The sequence below is a fragment of the Glandiceps talaboti genome, chromosome 7 (assembly GCF_964340395.1).
Source record: "Glandiceps talaboti chromosome 7, keGlaTala1.1, whole genome shotgun sequence".
NCBI classification, from domain to species: Eukaryota; Metazoa; Hemichordata; class Enteropneusta; family Spengelidae; genus Glandiceps; species Glandiceps talaboti.
Window position 1 is genome coordinate 17808346 of NC_135555.1, and position 22500 is coordinate 17830845.

The window sequence follows — 22500 nt, forward strand, 5'->3', positions numbered from 1 at the left end:
AAAGCGCATTATTAGGATTAAAGCATTCATATTGCAACCTCTGCGTTACCATGTCCCCAATTATACAGCTGGGTTGAGAAAATAAACCTCCCTTTCTGCACAGCTATAACTTAGTTAGAGGTCATTAGACGTACAAAATATTGTAGTATTCAAAAGTATTGGAAGGTAAACGACCAGAATATCTAAAGATACGTTCCTTGTATTTTGAAATTACAAATAAAACAGTTCAGCTTTTTTGGAATTCTGTGCTTATATCATTTGATTGTATCAGCTGTAGTTGGAAGGGTGGTACTATTCAAAGGAACAAAGGAAAGTGAATGAATTACACTGGAAAATATCATCTAAGGAGATCAGTAATAAAAATTATGAAAAGAGAGAGAGGTTAACCTATGTGCTGCTCTGAAAGTCCCATGTAAATTGAGGGCGCCCTCAATGTAAATAAGCGCCAGCGTATATTCAATATTGCAACCTGGTTTAACTAATATTGCAAACAGCTGCTCCTTGGTTCAAATACGTAGTTGTGGTTATATCAGGCACGCTTCCTATGATTTACCGGGTGTTGTCTTTAAAGTGATCATATCAATTAGGAGATTTTATATTTATTTTGGATTTTTAATTTATAAAACAATTTTATCATGGCTTCCTCCTTGCAAATTATAATATGTGAAACAATATTTGCCAAATCCTTGTCTACAAATAAAATAACAAAAGGCAAATTAAATGTGTAATTTGAGTTACAAGCATACACACTTGGCATATTATTATGTTGTTTCACAGTATGTTTTCAATTGGGATGCCTTCAGGATAAAATTATTTAATATAAATTGAAAAAAAAATCTAACATAAACACCAAATCCTCATCCACATGGCCATTTTAATTGAATTTTTCTGACAGCTGTACAACGCATTTAATGTAAGGAAACGAATAGGTACACATTTTTGCCGTTTATCATTTTAGGTTCTATCCTCCCCCACCCCCATCCACATACCATACATTTCCAAATTAGCCATACAAATGTCAATGTTTTGTAAGTAACATGTACATGCAATGAGGAATGGACTATTCATATGCCTTGCTTGTGTAAATTGGGGATTTCAACCTGATTGTTAAATCATCCGAGTAATGAAAATAGATGCGTGCTAGTACGTTTAAATGGCATGATATATGGTAACTTAATAGATATGTAATTCACCTTGTCTAATATTTATGTTTAGAATACTCGGAATATAATGGAAATGACAATTAGGCCTACTAAAATGTATGTTTCCGAATACGCTCAACTTTTGGAATAGGTGAGGATATATATAAATATATATATATATATATATATATATATATATATATATATATATATATATATATATATATATATATGTGTGTGTGTGTGTGTGTGTGTGTGTGTCTGTGTCTGTGTCTGTGTGTATGTGTCTGTGTGTCTGTGTGTTTCTGTGTTTGTCTATGTGTCTATGTGTATGTGTCTGTGTGTCGGTGTCGGTGTATGTGTATGTCTGTGTGTGTATATTTTTCATATGTGACTGCCTAGTTCAGGTAGTTAGGTTTCCCGTTGTTTTCAAAATGGTCTCTGTGTTATTGGTTTCTTCTCATCAGATGTACATCCATTACAGATTGGAAGAACAGTTTCATATTGTATTTTTAAGTTGATGTCAGTTTCAGCATCCACTATTTCTGGCAAGACTCTACCATTATTGAGATTTTATTACTTTTTTCTCGATACACAAAATAAAAAGGTTTAGGGTCGGCGGTGAAAACTAGGTGGGGTCGGGTATTAAACCGGAACCAAACAATTTATTTCTTTACTAGATAGGTCCTTATACAGATACTGACCCAGAGTGGAACCTTGAAATAAAATCTGTGTAAATAACAATTTCATTCACGCTCACAATTACTAGCAAAACTACAGTATGTGGCTATGAACTGAATGTCTCACCAATACAACATACAAACTTGCACTCAACTCGATTGAGGTGAAAGCCAGGTGCCATATAAACGATATATTTACTGAGAAGTCCAGACACATGTGTTTGTTGAATAAAATGGAGATTAATTTATCTACAGAAAAAACACACTGTGTGGAATGGCCAGAACTGAGAACTTCCATCCAAAAAGGTTGGATTGTACACATTTCATTTCTAAGTATCGGTCCCACAAAAAAGGACCTCCATCAGGAATCCAATACATCAGTGCATAGTAAATGGAATGTAATACAACTTGAACAAGTTTATATGGCAAACGTTTAATAAAAAGTGAAAATGGAACTCGGTTAAACATCGGAACTGACTGACAGGCAGCACATGGAAGAAAAAAATGGTTAAATAGCAATGGAAATGATCATTTGATTTCAATTTGTATTTGCGTAGTGAGAGATAAACGGTATCGGTTGTCCTTATTTGAAATATGAGCGTAGTAGAACGAAAAATGAAGGCGTAAACTTAGTGCGAAATGGCAGTAAATGTAAATGCACCACCCTCATAACTAAATTTAGAAGCTTCGATGGAATACGATAAAATATGAAAATGGGTGACTAATTTGCAAAGCAGATGACCGACGTATGGTTACAAGAAAATAGATATGCAAATATATATGCAAATAGCTTTGGAATTTATAAACCTGGAACAGTCTCTGAACGACTATAGCTGCCTTGGGGAGTTTTGATTCAGGTAGGAAATACATGCTTTCTTTTTATATTTTAACTAAGAAAATGACCTAATCTATGCTGGCGAAATATGACCACCAAACACAAAGATTTCTTGTCCCCCTTTACTCTAGAACCGCTTCTTTATTCACAATGTCAAAATGCGTATTTTTAACTGTACTTTGAGAAATATTTATAACTAGGATAGTTTTGAAAAAGGAAACGATGATATAATTATTGAATTTTGACAGGTTATAATAAATGAGCCCGATTTGTATTTGCGGCATGCGTTTTATGTACTGAAGGCATTTTGTGTAATATTAGCGGTTTTGATATGGTTGTGACAATTCTTTTTCTGAGTTGTGTTAATGTTTCTGTACAAACATCACACAACGAAAACTGACCATTATAAGCACATTCATTAAACAACTTAAAATCGTAAAATATGTTAAACGTTATATATACCAAATATTGTGTGTGTATAATCTCTGAAGTTTCATGTATCCTTCCTTCATTATAATTTTGCAATTTATCTAAATCGTTTTGTATTTTGTTGTATAACTTGATCATTTCTATACATAACTCTGCTGTCTCAGTACTTATGACAAGTTGTCATGTATCATTCGTATAAGTAAAACACGCACGTTTGATAAAGCATCAATGGAGAATTTCACAGACGATGATATCCATTTAAGACTTGCTGATATAATGAATGATTCAATTCCCCCATTTCTAAGATTTTCGAGGAAACAAAATATAATTTTCTGCCTGATATAAAGAACATTAACCACACACTTGTATATTAAAAGTGTCGAGTTGCTTATAAAGATTATATTTTTCTTTTTAATCCTTGAATTCTAGTCACTGTATCGAAATACTGTTCACATTTTTATCTTTTGAAAAATACGCCCAAGAGAATTTTTTTTTCTTCTCGCAATTCTGTAAACGAAATAATCATGAGGATGTGGTATTGTATTCTTCGTTAAACATGCTAGTACTCTTACGCGTAAAGTTACTTTTTGAAAAATACATACCCCCATGAAAAACTCATAATTATGGCTATATATGTGTTTTAGTATCTAACGGATAGTGCCTTTCCTGTTGCTATCTTTAGTGAAAAGTTATATATTTTCATAGACCTCCGCGTTGAAAGGGGTACCAGTGTCGTTATTGTACTGGTACCCCGTAAACTACTATTGGCGGTACTTCTGCCATATTTCAAATCCACCCTAGTGTCCTAAATTGAGGACATTTGACTAACTCCCAGGGATGGTTAAAGTTGCAGGTCTTGTTCCTATGTAAATTAGCTGACGTACGTTGTTGCTATTTTTGAATGGAATTTACCGTATGGGAAACGAAATTGTTTGGTCGTTAAATTGTGCATGTTTTAAAACTGAACTGTTTGTCATCCGACTACTAAAGTAATCATTGTATTGGTGGTTACTCCTGCCAATCTAACGAACGTGGACTGTAAGTTATATATCTGTACATAATCAACTACAATTAAGCCATGGTTTTCTTCAAAGCAGTTAGACGTTTATTACTAAGTGATGCACGTCTTGTTTCAGTAGCATGGGAAATTGGGGCGTGATGCCACTAGAACCGTATAACTATAACGTATAGTTTAGATGACAGGGGTATATAATTACGATCAATTTCAGTGGCAGAGAGCTAAATGTGCGGTGTGCACAAGGTGGCGCATTTATCACTACTAACACTGAAAACGTCACCGTTCGTTAAAGAATTCGTCGTGAGCATGGAATTTTCCATTTCAATTTTGAATTTTGTCCTCATATCTACTTCCAAAATATCTTTGTCATATAGAATTTCTCGTATATTTTTTTGTCATCGTTTTAGCAATGCTTCTGTTGTGCTTTGGGTCAACAACTTGATATTGCTGTGCTCAAACGTTTTATACATTGTTGATGATGTCTAGATATGTGTCGGCCAAAATTGTCAACTGATTGCATCTGATAATATTAATATCATAACAATTTTAATAGTATATGCAACATTTCAAGTTCTTCTTTTTTATTTTCGTTTTTTTATAGGAAGTTTGACAAGAGTCACATAAACAACAATGTTGAGATTGTTGTCACTAGCCGTTGGCAGTATGCCTATCATTAGGTAAGAGTTGTTAGATATCTATTATTTTTTGCCTATTTGAAATGTTTATACCACCTCAGCAAACCAAGGTGGTCTGAGATAGCACCGAGTGGGAACGCTGAAATGCCGTCGATCAGACAATTTAGAAAGGTATTACTTTATGTTCTGTAATCATGTTACCTTGTTCATATAAAAAAAACATGACTAGTGTTATCACGGAAAAGATGTTAATTCTCCAATGACAGTTCGTTATTCATTATACACACCGTGTGACACACACACACACACACACACACACACACACACACACACACACACACACACACACACACACACACACACAATGAAATACACAATTCATGCCATCTGGTTTCCAAAGCTAGCTAGCACGATACTAATTGAACTGACTTCGATTTTCAGGCTACTGTCAGAAGAAACCCCATATCATATATATGATTGGTGATGACATGGGTAAGTAATCTAAATTGATATTCAAAAAAAAATATACAGTCGACTTTTGTTTGACCTTTGCTTATCCGACCAATACTATAATACATATATACTGATATGGACACCGTTTGTGTATTATATTACCTTCCCACTACTGTCGAAATAGTGTAATGAGTCGAGAGAGAATGATATTTTTATTTATAATATGCTAGCATTTGTTTAAATATGCTCGTATTTATTTCTGACACAAAGGTTGGAATGATGTTAGTTGGCACGACAAGAACGTACAGACTCCCAATCTAGCAGCTCTGGCCGAGGATGGAGTCAAACTTGACAACTTCTACACAATGGCTGCCTGCAGTCCGTAAGTAGAATTCAAGACATAAGAATAAGAATAAGAATATGAATAAGAATATGAATAAGAATAAAACATACTTATTGAGGACAGCTCAAACAAGTTGTAGTTCTAAAATGAGCTGAACATTTCTTTCCATTTCGGCGATCAAGAATCTCAACAACTGTGACACGCACAAAAAAAAGATAAACAAAATTCTATACAGTAAAATTCAAAACAGTAAGGGATACATGGCCAGGTAGACGAAAGGAAAAGCTACAGAACAGATGTTAAGTTACAAATCAAAGATCGAAACATGATGATAAAATAGACACGCCAAATAATGTAACAATGTGTGCGAACATCTTCTCCAAATCGTTTTCACACTTTGAACTTTGATACAAATTATTGGCACCGATAGTAAAGCTGGTGAAATTGCGTGAACATTCGAATTTTTCTTTGAATGTATAATGTTCTACTTCCACCAACATATATTCATTCATTTTTTTCTGGTTTCTTTTGAATCCAAGATCTCGTGTCGCTTTGATGACAGGAATGTATTCTTCCAATGTTGGTGGACAGGTATGTTTCGATTAAAATGTCTTTGAATATTTTACTACCATTGCAGTTGCAGTGTAACATTGCCTGATAATAGCGTAATATAAAAAAACAAAAATAATTTGATATGTAACATTAATCTTGTTTCTATGACGACGTTTGGATCTTCAACAACTAATATTAAATTGGTAAATTATAATTACAAAATGTCATGATAATATAATTTGTGAAAGGTAAATATTATATGCAATGTCTCCCCTCTAGTATCTAACATCATAGAATTAGTTATGTGTTTTCTTAATTTGATGTTTTTGTTTAATCTTTCGCTGTATAGCATTACACATACCTCGGTCATCTCCCACACGGTGCGCCAACGTATTTACCATTCCTGCCAAAGAAGTTGAAGGATATGGGATACACAACATATGGCGTTGGAAAGTAAGTAATTACTCGTGTAGGCATATCAAAGTTATATATCAAAAATGCGTTATTGTACAGTCACTTTAAAGTCTACTATTATCGTTTTTTGTGTGTTTTCTGTGTGCGTTTGTTTGGGTTTGTTTGGGGGAGGGGGGATTTGAGCTATACAATTCTTGGTTTTGATATATGTATGGGTGGACGTCAGTGATGATGAAGTGTATTTCAATTTATTGCTAATTGAGATAATTTACATTCCATTTGCTTAATCTTCCCAAGGTGGCATTTGGGTTTCTGCAATGAATCCTACATCCCAGGAGGACCAAACAGAGGTTTTGATCATTATTATGGTTTCTACCAAGGTGGTGCTAATTACTACGAACACGTCAACAATGAAAATGGTCAGTTGCATCACTTGCATTGATAATTTTGAATGCACCCTAGGGTGTAGCCAACGTACAAAACGTGCCAAGCAAAAACTTTACTCTAAAATCGGACGAGTGTAAACAGTAAATAAAATAAATTTACAAAACATTTTGATAATATAGGTCTTGTATATACATGTAAGAAATAACAATGGCGTACCTCATAGAAAGACTGAGTAATATATTGACAATTTTTCGCAATTCACTGTCATCCGTGATAGGCAGATACCTTCAACAACAACAACAACAACAACAACAACAACAACAACAACAACAACAACAACAGTCTGTTAACTTAGTATTTGTACCATTTTAGGTCAGATGTGTATTTGTATTCGTCTGCTTTTTTTGTATCTTATTGTTCATAATTTCAACAGGTCCCGGATTCAACGGAAAATATGTTGGCTACGATTTGCATGATGATGGTGTCAATGTCGGCGTACGTTCTGCCTGCAAATACACTTCTGTAAGTTTGGCTGATTTTTTATTGCTTTTTAAGTAACACGACAACAACTTAATTAGAGCACGTGAATTGTATAAAAAGCAACTCAGTGCGCATGACGCCATCATCGTCCACGAGGGGTTAACTCAGGAGAGAGGATAACAAATTCTGGGGAAAAAAGTGTCATTGTCATTTCGCATATATACCGTATCGAGCTCGCGACTGTCTGTCTGTGATTTAAAAGCACAAAAAATTAACACAGTTGTTTCTACAAACGTGCCGTTTTGACAAAGCCGCCATCTTAGAATTCATACAACGGCAGAACAAGATGTGACTGCATATGGCACCTTATAACCATTTGGATTGTTTGAAACTAACTTTATGTTTTACTTGACAGATATTATTCGAAGAAAAAATTCTAAGTAACATTGAAGAACATGATGTGAATGATCCTATGTTTCATTACTGTGCCTTCCAATTGCCGCATTCACCTAGAGTGGTAAGTAAACATGATACTAGATCGACAATTTTCTTTCCAAAAGACAGCCGGATAAACACTGTCAGTTTGACTGAGACAACAGAGACAGAACGTTTATTAAGGTAGAATGGGTCTGGTGACCAATTTTCCTGAAAACAGTTCTTTAAATCTCTCCAAACCTTAAAATGTGAAAGCTTGTCCCTCGTCGTTTTTAAAAAAAATAGTAAAAGTAATTTTGGGGGTTCACCATCGTGTTTTCAAGGACATCGTCAAATCGTTATTTTCCCGTAGATTTAACTAAAATGACTTAATTTTGATATCTTGACCTCTATTTGAAAAAAAAAAGTTTGTGTTGTGACCCTTTAGTTTTTTCCTTGATTTGAGCTGAGAATGAGTTTGAATTTCCTTGAAGCAAAATAGCAGAAAAAGTCTAAACAGTTTATGTCATAGACGTGGAAAGATTAACCAACTCTTGATTACGATTCATCATACTAGGTTCCAGAACAGTGGGAGATGATTTACAATTGGGTTGAAAATCACGACCGCCGAGTCTACTGTGGTAAGTATTTTTTTTAAACTCCCCCCCCCCCCCTCCCGATTTTTTTATCATATTTTTTTTAGCATTTATCCTTTTAGCTAAGGTGCGGGAACAGTCAGGGTGTTATCATATTTATTGCATGTATGATTTTTTGTTTATATTTCTTTTCAACATCCAATGATTGCACCATACTTCAACAAAGCAGTGCTTCTGTGGTATTACAACGCTAATTTTACATGGTTCTACTTTTACTGAACAGCTCAGGTAACATACATGGATGCTATTGTTGGTAATATTGTTGCCAAACTCAAAGAGAAGGGAATGTACGAAGATACACTATTCGTTTTCCACGCTGATGTGAGTTATGTATTTTATTTGCATCATAAAGTATATAACATCCAGAATGAGAATCACACACCACGCCCTGTTCTCAATATTATTTCACTCTTGTGAACGAACGGGATATTGCACAGTTGTAAACTTATTTCTTTGGAGAATTTGCATAATGACTGTTATTGGTTAAATATGTTGCAGTATACGTAGAAAGCTTGAATAAAAATTCGGAGGAACTAAAATGTTCATTTTAACTGCTATATAGAAACCTTAAAAAATAAACCAACTTATTCCATTATGTTCAATTCATAGAACGGTGGTGATGTCGTCACCAAGGCTGCCAACTGGCCATACCGTGGAGATAAGGGAACTTACTTCGAAGGTGGAATCAGAGGTGTCGGTTTCATGTCCGGTGTTGGTATCCAGGAGACCGGCTACACTCATTATGGGTAGGTTTATTAAAGTGTATTCGTTGTAACTTTAAATGTCTTTACATTATGTCAACATGAAAGCCGAGAATGTTTATAATCAAAATCTAAAAGGAACAATGACCATAGATAATGGCTGGAAGAAATGAAATCAATCTCCAAAATAGTCTGATTATAGTTGTATTTATTTTGCTCACTCTGTTGTCTCCGCAATAATAATGCTATCTTTTTTGTATCTACAGAATGTTCCACATCAGCGACATGTACCCAACTATTATTAAGGGAATGCTCGGTGGTGAAGTTGCAGGTAAGCTTCTGTAATAAATGTAGTTGTGGTGATATATAAACTAGTAAATATAACAACCATTTTTAGTGGTTATGTTATTTTTTACTCAAGAACAGAACAAGTACGAAATCGCTTGGAGTGATTAACTTCAGAAACAACAACCAGGATACTTTCATAGCTGAGTGTAAACCACGGAAACCTGTTTATAAATGCATACAGCAGAATAATGCCTATATATGTAACTTATTTATAAGTTCAATAACTGATAGTTATAGCAAAGGTCAGAGCCCATTTAATGGTTTTAACAGGACACTTTTGAGCAATATCCCGACCGTTGCTTTTGTCCAAGGCGTAGTCAATCCAAAGCAAAAAGCATAACGATAATGAGGACAGTTTCATTTATGGTTAAAGAGTTTGTGGACATTTACAACATGTAAAATGTGTTAACTAAATAACTGATAAAATTAAATTGAGAGCACAGTTGAAACAATGAGGACGAGACAGAGAAGAGTATAACGAATGAAAAGGTATAACTTGATTGCTTTTAAACCAATATATGCAATTGATAAACTGTGCCATGATACTATTGCAGATAATCTTGATGGTATTGATCAGTGGATACCAATGTCTCAGAACAAACCTTCAAATCGTGATGGTTTCCTAATTACCGTTGACTATGATATGGCTAATTTGCCAAGAGATGATGTTCTTGGAGCCAATGTTACTGGCTACAGGTATGTGTCCTTGTTTATCTTTGTGTAATTCAAATCTGAAAACAAGTATATGTGGGTGTTTTGTAACGCGATCAAATTTTCAATGTTAGCAATTATTTTTATTTGTCAATACATACATACATACATACATACATACATACATACATACATACATACATACATACATACATACATATAAAACTGATGTGAAAATGAAATACGCATATTAAGATTGAACAACACCAAATCATGCCCTTTTTTTACTCCATCCAAAGATGTATTGTTTTATTGTCATGCTTTGCTGTTTTCATTTACCATTACTTAAACATGAATTGTGAGTACTGCACTTTTATTTCTGAAAACAAACAAATCTCTAACAACATTCGTGTTTGTTCACAATTCTAGACAAGGCGATTGGAAACTACTAGTTGGACATCCTGCTTTCGCTTACACATACGACGAATGTAAGTTTTGTCAACTATTTACATATTGATATATCAATTAATCACGTGAAAAAAGTAGAGACAAATTGGACTGTATGGTGTGAGCAAGATACAGCTCAAAAGAGTTTAAAAACTCTGACTAATATTTGGCTTGTTAACAGAGCATCATCACGTGACTCATGCGGTCATTACATTTCATTTCATAGATACAGGAAGTATGTAATTTGCTTCTAAAAACTTATATTAATTACATTAATCGTGCTTATTGAAAATGTTGCTTATTGAAAATGGCTGCTGACAGACATAATTGATCTCTACGGTTTGTTTTATATAATTAACACATTTAGTTTCTCAGTTTACTGGTTGAATTCGTTCACTGAAGTGACTTTACATACCTTGCAAAACATTATCCTTGCCACATTCTCCTTTGTCCTCACAAGCTAAATTTCGCCTTCGTTCAATCAACAGTTGACTGGTACCCACCAGCATATACCGATGATGTAGAACCAATTGAAGCCCCACACGAGCCTGGCGTCGATATATTTTTGTACAACATTGCTGGTAAGTAGATTTTGGCATTAATCAATTGATTATCATGTTGGGTGGTGTAAAGTTCTTCTTAAAGAACTGCTTCAACACCTTCATTACCGGTATGTATGTATGTATATATGTATGTATGTATGTATGTATGTATGTACTGAATTCCAAGCTTATCGTATGGCTTTCTCCATGATAATTCTTAAATAAAACTTTAAATTCGTTAAATCTTATTCATCGTTCACATATTGTTGTACTCCCTGCAATATCCTATGCACATGTGAACAAGTGCAACCATCATTTATTACACATGTAAACGTATTTATTAACTTCTCGCTCTCTCTTTAACAGAGGATCCACTTGAAAAAGACAATGTTGCTGAGCAATTCCCCGACAAAGTTGCCGAACTAATGGCTCTCATCAAACCATATGAAGATACCGCCTGGAATTTCTGGCCAGAGGAAGACCCTGCCTGTGATCCAGCACTTCATGGCGATTTCTGGTCCACTGGGTGGTGTTAAGTCCTCATATGATGTTCACTTAAAGGTGTAACAAATATGAAATAGTTCTGGAGGGGTTTTCTTTTTTTAATTCTAGATAGCACACGCCAGCTAATGTGTGCATAACGTTTATTTCCGTGTATGTCTTTTCTACATCCTATCAAATATATATAAGTTTATGTATAATTTATGAGATTTATCAAATCAATGTAATCGAAATTTCCTTCTTATTCTTCAATAAAAGTCTATCATAGAATAGTACTTTGTCTATGACGCCTCCTGATGTGATGCAAGACACAGATGTTAAAGTGTGTAATCAACGTTAACTGGAGAGAGAGAGAGAGAGAGAGAGAGAGAGAGAGAGAGAGAGAGAGAGAGAGAGAGAGAGAGAGAGAGAGAGAGAGAGAGAGAGAGAGAGAGAGAGAGAGAGAGAGAGAGAGAGAGAGATAAACGAGCAGACAGGGATAGTTTGACTGAGTGACAGACAGACAGAAATCAAGACTCGGAGAAACAGACGAACGATTGAAGCATGGTTTTAACATATGAAAATTACTGACAATCTTATAAAAACAGTCATCTCAGTTTCAACTGATTTATAAGATTGCAATACTTATCTCCATAAATTGTCTGCTTATCTCAGCTTCAAAAAAGAACCCAAATCAAACGAGTCCTACACCGACAAAAATGAAATCTGATATTTACACATGATAATGTCTTTAGATTTCTGATTAATATCAATATACCATAATCTGATTCTCTAGAAAGTCTCTTGCATCAAAATGTACGACAAACTTTTATCCACATTTCCTTCTTTGTAACAAATCACGGGATCTGAGTAATGATCAGACCTGTACTTATAGAGTCTATACCTTGGCTCATTTTAAACGTCATCGAAGTTGTTTGGTAATTTTTTTCAGTTTGTTTATTTAAACATTCGCCTCATATGTGAACCAATATCACAGCAACTATTCAGTAAGAACAAATACTTATTATACCACTGCGACTTATACAGAAAATATTTCAAAAAAATAATATTAGCATCAATGGGCCTAGTGAAAACTGGTGTCTGCCTGACTCACTGTCTCCGTCTCTCTCTCTCTCTCTCTCTCTCTCTCTCTCTCTCTCTCTCTCTCTCTCTCTCTCTCTCTCTCTCTCTCTCTCTCTCTCTCTCTCTCTCTCTCTCTCTCTCTCTCTCTCTCTCTTCAGTGTTGAAAATTTATTTTTATGCACACTTGTTTTTGCTAAAAGAGTGCGTGCTGGATGTGTATTTCAGTGTAATATACATACACATGTTGTCAAAACACAGTGTCAACGTCAACATTCATTGTTCATAAACGTCATGGATCCAGATTATGTATGTTTATAGCCAAGCTTAGGCCTCTGCCCATCTAGTAACCACCTGTTGATTGTTTTGGATTAATGAACTTCACGGTGTATGCGGTTACTTGATGGAAAATGTAAGTTAAACGAAAACTGTCGCCTAATACAAATTCCTGACATAAAATAAAGGCCATTGTCTACGTGATAAAAGCAGATCAAACGGTTTAAAAATCCAGTATATAAAGGAATTTTAAAATGGTATAGACGAAAGTACAGTATAATATAGATGGACGGCGGGTAAGCCGGGAAAATTCATATGATTTGTGATTTTTGGAAGTGAAACAATAACTACCACCTATTAGATTACTGGTGATTTCACAGGGTACAAAGTTGTATTGAAAAAAATATAATCATATTTTAACTATAAGATTTGCCACCGATATAGACTTTAGGCCTAAACAACGATTTTTTGGTTCCGGTTACCCGACCCCCACCTGGCTTTTCACTGCCTACCCTAAACTTTGTTTGCCTGTCCAAGAAAACAAAAAAATGTGAAGTCTCGCGAGAAACAGTGGATGCGGAAACAAACGTAAACTTAAATATAAAACTGTTCTTCCAATCTGTAACGTATGATATCTGATGGGAAGAAAACATTAACACAGAGACCATATGGAAAAACAACGGAAAACATAACTACCTGAACTAGAGTCACACATGAAAAAAATATCAAAAAATCGATAACAACAAAATTCCACCCCCTCCTCCCGCCCCATTCTAAAATTGAGTGTAACCACATATTTTTTACATATGCAAGTAGTGGGTCACAGAATGACAGATATATATACCCCCCCCCCACACACACACATATATATATATATATACATGTATATATATGTGTATGTGTGTGTGTGTGTGTGTGTGTGTGTGTGTGTGTGTGTGTATGTGTGTACAATTTTTGATAACATGAATATCGGTATTGATAATCCGTCGTACATCGACACAGTCGCTGTCAATAGCTGTTATCTACCGTTGAAGTAGAATGGTAAGAAAATGTCAGACAAAACCTAAATTGCGCACTTATGTTCTTTTCAAAGAAGAGTATACAACTGAAAAATATGTACTATTGGACCTGACTCGTGGTCAACGTTCTTTGCTTGCACAGTTTCGTGCAGGAGTTTTGCCAATTAGGATTGAAACAGGTAGTTATCGGCATGAGGCCATTGAACAGAGAGTATAAGTTCTGTCAAAGTGGGCCTGTAGAAAACGAAGCTCATTTCCTACTTCATTGTGATTTCTATGACGACCTTAGAATTCTGTATTTGTCACCGTTTTCAGAACCTGAATTTAGTGCTCTGTCGGACAAAGACAAGTTGAATTTATTATTTAAGGACAATATTGTGAAAAACACTGCAGTTTTTTATAGAAAAGGCCTTCCTTAGGAGGAAAGACAGTCTCTACAGGCCAAGCTAGTTATGTATGATCCATTTATTTAATCTTCGACTTCTTTATTGTATTTATTTATTTTGCACTCTGTAATTTTCATTAAGTTCTTGTTTAAAGTGACATATAAGTCCATTGAACTCTGGGAGGTTTAATTTTCACATTCTTGACAGATTGTTTAGAAATATCACTTTACATTATGCAAGACCTCGTGTCACTATAATAAACTAATTTACTTACTAATTTAAGAGTGCATGATACTGCTTAATTACTGAATATCATTCACTATTCAAAATACTCATTAAAGGTAAAAGTTGTAGCAAAAAATTCCATAGGACAGGTGCGTATTATTAGGGTTGATATATGTGCCATATTATACGAAATTTGAAGCTTGCATTTTTAAGATACAGCCTAGTTACCTAAAAGTATTAATTATGCAAATTTTTCATTAAAACTGTAAGCTATACCAACAAATTTAATAGGACATATCCGCTTTGTTATGGTTAACGTATGTACTAAATTATATTAAAATTCAAGTTTGCATTCTTATGATATATCCTAATTACCGAATATCATTAATCATGCAAATTCGTTATTAACATTGTCATTGTAATGGTACATCAACAAACTTCATAGGGCATATAAATTTTGTTATGTTTAATGTATGAAGTACATTATATTGCAATTGAAGTATGCAGTCTTAAGATATAGCCTAATTACCGAAAATAATTAATTATGCAAATTATTCATTAACGCTGTAAGGTACATCAACAAATTTTACAAATGTATGTTGTTATGTTAAACGAATATACTAAATTATATTGAAGTTGAAGTATGCAGTCTTAAGATATTGCTTAATTAGTTGATTTCATTGATATGCAAATTTCCCTAATTAACATGAACAGATCTCGCTCCAAAGTAAGCAGGTCTAGCCATTACCCCAAAACATTATAGGTACTAAATTTCATTATAATTGAGCTGGTCATTTTTAAGAAAATGGTGACACAGACAGACAGACACACACACACACACACACTGAGACGGACGCCTGACAGACACACAGACATACATCCCCTTTTAATACCTCCCGTACCCTTAAGGTAAAAATGAAAGAAGATGAGTCTGTTATTTCATTGTAGGTTTACACTGCGGTCTTTTTTCACCAGAAGGATCTTCAGGTGTATGGGTTGGCGGGTGGGCTCGCTGACTGTGTGTATAGCGCGAGGGTATGTGTACAGACAGATGGGTCGTTAAAGGCTTGGTGGACATATGGAAATTAGTGGAATTAAAAGTCATACATTTTGAAGTGAGAATTTATCGGCATGCCAGCACTTGCTAATGAGTTCAGTTCTACTGTTCAAGTTGATCGGCAGTAATAATAAAATATTTTTACCAGAATCATGATTGGCATATTGGAGTATGAGTTAGTTTATTTGAGTATATATATAAATATATATATATATATATATATATATATATATATATATATATATATATATATATATATATATATATATAAATTGGGATTGTCAATATATATATAATTAGAGCGTGCTACAGTCTGAACAAAAAATCTTAATTAGTCTCGAAACGTTGCCATTAAAGAAGTAAATATTCCCTATACAAGTAAATCTCCATAAGGGACCTTGACAATCCCAATTTATATATATATATATATATATATATATATATATATATATATATATATATATATATAACTCGATGTGTATCAATATGCTAAGACAGTGCTCCATACCGCAGTGGCAGAGCGCAAAACTATATATATATATATATATATATATATATATATATATATATATATATATATATATATATATATATATATATATATATATATGGCATATGTGTATTAAAATACAGCTAGTTTGTATTCCTATTCCTCACCCATAGGAGAAATTTTTGACAAATTACAGGTATAAAGGAGTCATTTCATAGCATCACTGTGACTAATACATTGATCTCATTTTTTTCTGAACAGACCCCCAACCCACTGCCCTCCAAGTGATGATTTTAAAACACCTCCACCTCCCCTACGCCCACATACGTCACATAGCTGTTTTTCCAAAAATGACCAGCACTCAACAAAAACACGTCAACCGACAGTTTAAAATGACGGGCCGCTAAATTTAAAATCGATTTTCTCTCACAACTCATGAAATGTAGAATGAGGAGACTGCATTCAAGTGTATACTCCTATATTATCAGGAGAACGCTTTTTTTAAGACAGACACATTGGTTTCTGACAATCAGTTGATCTTCATGGTCGCTTACGTAGTTGAAACCATATAGCAGCAGACACTTGTGGGGGGGGGGGTAAGAGTGACTAATGCCTTTCGGAAATGCGCAGAGGCGGTGATACCACAGGACAAGTCTACACGAATGCAAAATCTTACGCTTATATCACTGTGTATTTCATGAAGGCCATGTATAAAATTCCACATTTGCTCAGGAACAGAAAGACATGGACACGAAATTCAAGTGTCTATGAATCTTGTATCACCAGATATTACATTCTGTTAGTATCTGCTATTTAACCTTGACCAGACTTCATGGTCAAACTTTCTAAGAGAATCTATGTCTTCTGTACAGTAAGACATTATATGCATTAACTATGTAATTGCAATTTTTCTTCTACGAAGACTTGCTTGTTAAATGACATACAGATGTGCCGGGGATATCCATGAAGAACATAATTGTACCCGTGCTCAATATCTACGCACCACTCCCCAAAGCCAAAAAAAGAACTGTTTCTGGTCAGCGTGCGCATCACTTAAATACCCAAACGCCATTTTTTCGTGTTGTCCACCCCTTGCAGTCTGCAGATCGGGGAAGATAAACATAACCCTCCATACATGTAGTGAAGACAACTGCAGAGCCAATCATGAACAAGCAAATGACATCTGCATCACATACACACTTGCTCTAAAGTACTTAATAAACAAGAATAGTAACTGCCATAAATAGTAGATTGAGTGAGGTTTTTTTTTGATAATAGAAAAAAAACATTCCCGGCGTCGCACTACTTCAGACAAAATGTCCTAACCTGGCTGACCAGGAATGGTTTTTTTCCTAATAATGGTTTCATTCAAAATATGTACATAATCGGCATTTAAAAATCGACTCTATCATTTTATTGATCTCGTGTATAATTTGAATAAATAGTTTTTATCCGTTAGAAATGTAGTGTCAATTTCGCATATTATAACCTATGAGGAATGCGGATAGCGCATTATCTATAACACAGTTTTACAAAAATGTAAATTACAATTATACGAATACACACGATATGCAGATTTGCAGGTTGGACACTCGGTGTCAAACTAAATGTACGTTTACAAAAAAAGACATATGGTAGGTCCTAAATTGAAAGTAATGACATGCAGTGTATGGATGGAGAATAGCAGAATGTGAAATTTACCTGGTAGAACATTATTACCAAATGAAGTATGAATGAATGAATGAATGAATGAATGAATGAATGAATGAATGAATGAATGAATGAATGAATGCAATTGTCTAACATGAGGTGGTTGGTATCCTGTATTAGTTCCTCAACGTAATAACATGGCTGCAAATAACAAAGAGAAAGCATTGGTGGAAAAGAGATACAGATTCTTAAAACATCGTGACAGCCTAAAAATGGGAACAAGTTCAACCACGATGATATAATAGTCAATACCTGATGTTTGGTTTTCTAGAAGGGGCGGAATTACATAGGGGAAAAGTCATTAAGAAATAAGATTAAAATAATGTCAGAGAGGAAATTGAAAAGTCATTCCCTCATCTACATCTTTATTTACTGTAAGATACACATAATTATGAGTTAAAATATGCAAATATGAACCATCTGCGTGGAAGTTCCTTTCATATTGATTGCTATAGTGGAAAGAGGCTCAAACAATTGTATTAATTCTTACAACGTTACATATTGCCAATTACATCAATGTGTGTTTCGATCATATTTATGGCCATAGAAGTACATTATTACCAAATCTATTTGTATCCACATATAATAAATTGTATTATGTTTTGCATGTCGTAACTATTTATTAAAAATAATAATTCTCAATCTATCATTTTATTCTTTACAAATTATTATATATAGTAAACTCTAACTATTTTAAACCTTTAGCAATTGTAATTTATTTTATTTTATTTTATTGTTTTTTTTTCTTCTATTTTAAACAATGTTTGCGAAATGTGGTATGGCCATGTACTGAAGTACACATTGTACATATTTCAACATCCCTACATACCATTAACATAACTATAATTATACACGTCGTGCACTTTTGCACCGGTCTATCTTTTTAAAACAAAGACGCGTACGTATCATTTACAAACGTTTCCCATATTGCATCAGACGACATTTTCATTTGATGGTACCTGTCAATTTAAGGTGACTGACAATTTGAATATTGAACAATCTTTTACACAGTATGCCAGCAACATTTACCCGGTTTTACTATATTTACTGTATCCATCGTAATTTCCAGAGACGGGTTAGTTGGAGACTTTATTTATTCATTTACTCAACCTACCTCTATACATGAATTATGATCAACGCAGTATTATACAAAGATAGACTGAGTTGTCTAAATGTGACACACAGACACACATATACTTTACTAACCCTTTTAGCATGTATAGGTAAAAATAAATTCACACAAGCATAGCTTAAGTCAACAAACTCATAATTTGGGGGATTCCTATCAGGGATAACTATACAGATATGACTAACTTCATGTGTAAAACTATACATTTCACAAATTTATGGCATACTTTATTTCTCAGGTACCTGCATTATTGAGACTGTGCATGCGGTCATACATTGGCCGAAGGCAGCCAGGTTACATGCTTACATACATACATACATACATACATACATACATACATACATACATACATACATACATACATACATGCACACACACACACATACATGTACACATACAATACATACATACATACATACATACATACATACATACATACATACATACATACATACATACATACATACATACATACACACACATACATACACACATACATACATACATACATACATACATACATACATACATACATACATACATACATACATACATGCACACACACATACATGTACACATACAATACATACATACATACATACATACATACATACATACATACATACATACATACATACACACATACAAACACACATACATACATACATACATACATTCATACATACATACAGACAGACAGACAGACAGACAGATAGACAGACAGACGTGTGTTGACTGCGAAGAAACTAAGAACTTAACATAGATAACTGACTAATAACACGGATAACTGTTATCATCGTTTATCAATTGTGAACATGAACAAACATCTTTTCAGTTTTAGACACTTTAGAGTATCACTTACAATCGGTCACTAAACTAGTCGAAATAACAAGGTGTTGATATCACGTTTCCCTCTGTCATTTGAAACTTAGCTGCCATAAACATACAGAACAGATAGATGCTACAGAACTAATTGACATCGACGACGTAGGAAGTGATGACGCCCACCAAATGTACCTGTTATTTATTACGCATAATTCATTATTCACTTCCGCTAATGACGGAAATTGTATTGTACCAACAATGGACCAAACAGTCCGTTGAATGAATTATAGTATTACTATTATAGTGGGACAATAAGGGGAAAATGGTTTGCATTATCGTAACATTCAGACATTGCCTCTGGTGAAGGCCTTTTTACCATGTTGACACCTAAGCCATTATTGTTTAAAGTATATTGATGTAAGGTAAAGAAAGAAAATACATAATTTATCGAGGAGGTTGGTATAGTGTCCGCTCGATATAACAACTTTCACGATGGTTTATGTTCCTACCCTAATCGCTATTGACTTTAGCATATTGCGAACAGTGTATAATAGAATGGTATACCCGTGTCTAGATCATGTTTCATGAATATGCCAAGTGAATGATCCCGACATTGATAAATGCGAATTAAGTCAATTGTATGCAATAGATGCTGTTGTGAATAATTATGTTCTTTCATGATGTAGAAAATTATTCACAACAGAACAGTATCAGTAAAAAAATATCATTTGTGATATTGAACTGCAGACGTTAAAATTTAATGTTGAATTATATAATTAGTATATATTTGAAAAGGGAAAGGTATTCGCACGATCGGCCTCTCGGTGCAGTAGTCAAGTACAACAAGATTGTTCCTTGAGCACTGAAATTATCACCCTGCATTTGATAGCCTCACATTTATAAAATCCACAGTCTTAATTTAGATAATATATACATTGCATGCTAAAAGCCACCGCGGTTACTCATTTGAATTGCGATACTAATTTACAATACAAATGACCAACATATGGCTATATCAAAATAGCATTACTAAACATATGCAAATGGCTTAGGAACTTATAGCTGCGAAACAGTATCTCTTTATCGACAGCAACTTTGTCGGCTGCCATTGGGGAGCTTCGATTCAGGTAGGACATACGTGCCTTCTTTGCTATGTATAATATGGAGACCCAGAAAAATTCCCACAAGTACAATAAGCGTTCTCGACCTTGTATCTTAAACATAAGAACCGATGGTTTCCAAAGTAAAGAATGCAAACAATACTATATATCAAAAGCAATATTTGGGAAAGGAGTTTTTTTTCTTTTTATATGTTTTACAATATAGTGGTATTACTTTATTTTTGACATCTTGTTGGTTTTCCGTTGCATGTTCATGTTTTATGATGGTCATTGCAAGGCTTTTCAATGTTCAACTTCTATTAGTTGTTCCCTTCGTTTGATCTATATCGTGACTGTTTACATTCATCATTTTGTTGGATCCATAGAGTTAAATTACAATTATGCAGCATTCTTCACGTTTTAATATTGTATCAAAACGGGTAACATGATACAGTCTATAGTGAACCTTTGAGGTTATTACAACTTCAAAATTATACAAATTAGTCTTTAAACACCAAGGTTGCCGTTCGTCGTGGTGATATTCGTAAGTGTTTGTCGATTGATTTTACTTTTCTTTCTGTCTTTCTGCCTCTCCATCCTTTTGTCTGTCTGTTTGTTTGTTTGTCTGTCTGTATTTTGTTAAATTTGTCACATTGGTTTTTCTTTTAATATAGTCATTTGGGTGATTGAATTTCTCATTATAAAAAAAAACATTTCTTACAAAACAATTCAGTATATAAGGATGTCTTATGCTTTAGTCCAATTATACCAGAAATGATAATGCCTCAGAAATGATTGTACAGAAGTTGAATATTTGTATTTCTTGAAAAAATATGGACGATACACTATGTACAAACTTTAATGACATTTCAAATTGCTTTGTTGCCTTGAGATGACTAAGCAGTATATTAAAATCATCGAAATACGATTTAATACAAACATGATATTAAATGTGTACGCATAAAGAAAAATAATAAGTCCATATTCACTGACACTGAGAAGCGATGTTACTATACAGAAATCACAAGAATAGTTGCTGCAAGTTGCTTAAATAAACTGACACTTTTACCAGTTTTTAGGGGCATTGCATTTGCTTATTTCAGAACTTTATATGTCTCCTTAATACGGATTGTGGGTATTGGTTATTACTTAATATTTGATTTGCACGGGTTAAAGCGCACAAATGGAACTTTATATTCATCATTTCAGAATGTCGATTTAAAGGTCTTTATGAAAAACTTAAAGTAACAATCATGATTTTATTTAAACAATTAGTTTATATTGAAAAAATATTTTAGTAACTGATCTCTCAGATTGTTGCACATTTCATGTAAAATTTCGATGTTGTCAAGCAGACATGATGCAATTTTATATTACTTTTATTTAACACTGGATATTCTAATGTATCTTTACTCTCGCTGTTCCTCTCGTTTTTATTATTCCAACATACATAAACACTAAAGCTTTTCCCAAGTCACCTTTATTTTAGAATGCTTTATTGAAATACAATTATTGCCTTCAGTTCCATAAATTGAAATAAGTTTTGCTGTAGAATACTCACCTCTCTTGACTGACTTTTGCTATGTTGCCGGCTAT

The 22500-nt window shown here is 34.0% G+C and overlaps 1 protein-coding gene across 3 annotated transcripts; it reads left to right on the forward strand.

Moving 5' to 3' along the window:
• Positions 1 to 2638: 2638 nt before the first annotated feature.
• Positions 2639 to 11846, forward strand: LOC144437601 (arylsulfatase B-like). Of its 3 annotated transcripts, none has more exons than XM_078126571.1 (17): positions 2639 to 2679; positions 4706 to 4781; positions 5181 to 5231; positions 5463 to 5574; positions 6075 to 6126; positions 6437 to 6540; positions 6799 to 6920; positions 7322 to 7410; positions 7784 to 7885; positions 8360 to 8423; positions 8662 to 8759; positions 9048 to 9184; positions 9406 to 9470; positions 10042 to 10183; positions 10568 to 10626; positions 11074 to 11166; positions 11494 to 11846. In XM_078126571.1, the coding sequence occupies exons 3-17, from the start codon at positions 5213 to 5215 to the stop codon at positions 11661 to 11663; spliced, it is 1428 nt and encodes a 475-aa protein (XP_077982697.1). In that variant the 5' UTR covers positions 2639 to 2679; positions 4706 to 4781; positions 5181 to 5212; the 3' UTR covers positions 11664 to 11846. The 3 variants fall into 3 exon arrangements, with proteins under 3 accessions (XP_077982697.1, XP_077982698.1, XP_077982699.1); XM_078126572.1 differs by lacking the exon at positions 2639 to 2679 and adding an exon at positions 4046 to 4124; XM_078126573.1 differs by lacking the exon at positions 2639 to 2679 and adding an exon at positions 4345 to 4404.
• Positions 11847 to 22500: the final 10654 nt, after the last annotated feature.